Raw genomic sequence first — 1,819 nt, 5'->3', positions numbered from 1 at the left:
ATACACAGAGGGGGCGGTGGGGGCTTACATGGGTCACACACAAAGTAGGGAGAGCTCCTTGGCCTCTCAGCCCTCTTCCTAGAAGCCTGATCCCTGCCACAGTTATGCTAATCCATTTTTCTAGCTTCTTCACTCACCCCTTCCATCCTGTAGGTCATCCTTGAACCCTATGTAGCCCTCTGCCCAACACTGGCAGCACTGACCAGTTGCCTGGCCTAACATGTAGAGGCTACAGCCTCCTGTGGCTTGTCTGTCTTGCAGTAGTTTACATGTCTCTTTTAATGCTCACAGCAGCACAGTGGGTAAGTCAGCTGTCTCTGCCTATGCTCCAGAAGAGTACAGAGCTGTTTAGAACAACCTTTGTAGGTGGGTAGACCCAGCTAACAAACTGGAGCTGGGATCCTCTGACTCTAGTGATCTTTCTGCCTAACCTGTTCACTGCATGGTGTGAGCAGTACTGTTACATTTCCTGCTCGGTGCTCATGCATCTAAGACTGCCTGTTTTCATAGGAGTGTTGGCAGGCTGACACCAACCTGCCAGCTCTTTTCAATAGCCTGCTTCCACGTGAGATGCTGAGTGCTGGAGCTGCTCTCGGGCTGGAGACTCTTCATGTCTCCCCATGCCCTAGGGAGAGTGACACTTACTGGCCCTGCAGCATTTTGGGTCAGCTGCTCCTGGGCCACAGAGCAGCCTGTCTCTATGATGCACCCCACATGGACACCCAAAAGAGCTGTGTTGCTGCACGTCCCCCTGGGCTCCACCCTCCGCTCTCAGGCGGCACAGCTGACCCCAGGCCTTTCTCCCCTTCGTTCCCTCTCCAGGTGGACCAGCGGGTGTTCAGAGACCTCATGAGTGAGAAGCTGCCTCGACTGCACACCCATTTTGAGCAGTACAAAGTGGACTACACCCTCATCACCTTCAACTGGTTTCTGGTGGTATTTGTGGACAGCGTTGTCAGCGACATCCTCTTTAAAATATGGGACTCCTTCCTTTATGAGGGGCCAAAGGTGAGTGGACTCTGCAGAGACACCAGCTTGTCAGACTGTGACAGACTGTGTCGGTAGAGACAATGGCTGATTCTCCTGGAACCTGTGAGGGTTCTGCAGCACCAAGTTTACCTCCCTGTGGTGTGCCCCACAGGCCTTGGGGACCTGCGGTTACTTGCTCATCCATGAAGAACCTCACTGTGAAGCTCACAGGGAGGTCCTGTCACAGAGTAAACTAGCATAATGCTCAGTAGCTGAGTGGTCCAGCACGCGAGACCTCTCTAGTTTCAGTCCCTGCCCTCCGCTATCCCCACCCCGCCCCAGACACAATACTGTACTATACCATAGCACAGCAAACCAAAAATAAACGAACAAGTGACTGGTGGGACAGCACAAGAAGCCTCACAGCCTGAGTTTAATTTCTGGAATTCGTGTCAGCAGGTTGTCATGACCCAACCTCTGCAAGTTTTCCTCTGACCTCTACACACAAGCATATAAACACACCAAATAAATAAATAATTTTAGTTAAGTAAAAATAAAAAGTAAATATAACTAAGGATATATAATAGGAAAACAGACTCTCCCCTCAATTTATATGTTGTCTTCCATGCTTCTTTTTTTTAATTGGATATTTTCTTTATTTACATTTCAAATGTTATCCCCTTCCCCTGTTTCCCCCTCCAGAAACTCCCTATCCCCTCCTCCTTCCCCCTGCTTCTATGAGGGTGCTCCCTCATCCACCCCACACTCCTGTCTCCCCGCCTTGGCATTCCCCTACACTGGGGCATTGAGGCTTCTTTTCTTTCTTTTTTTTTTTTTAAATAAAAAAGAT

General features: G+C 49.8%; 1 protein-coding gene across 1 annotated transcript in view; it reads left to right on the top strand.

Annotated features, from left to right (window-relative positions):
* Tbc1d2b (TBC1 domain family member 2B) overlaps window positions 1–1,819 on the top strand; it is a 69,552-nt gene that overhangs the window by 60,051 nt on the left and 7,682 nt on the right. The window contains exon 11 of the mRNA XM_031345654.1: window positions 823–1,008. Within this exon, the coding sequence (XP_031201514.1) occupies window positions 823–1,008 (186 nt within the window). The remainder of the gene's footprint in view (window positions 1–822; window positions 1,009–1,819) is intronic.

The sequence above is a fragment of the Mastomys coucha genome, unplaced genomic scaffold (assembly GCF_008632895.1).
Source record: "Mastomys coucha isolate ucsf_1 unplaced genomic scaffold, UCSF_Mcou_1 pScaffold23, whole genome shotgun sequence".
Taxonomy (NCBI): domain Eukaryota; kingdom Metazoa; phylum Chordata; class Mammalia; order Rodentia; family Muridae; genus Mastomys; species Mastomys coucha.
The sequence above is the reverse complement of the archived record's forward strand: the minus strand, read 5'-3'. Positions and strand labels throughout refer to the sequence as shown.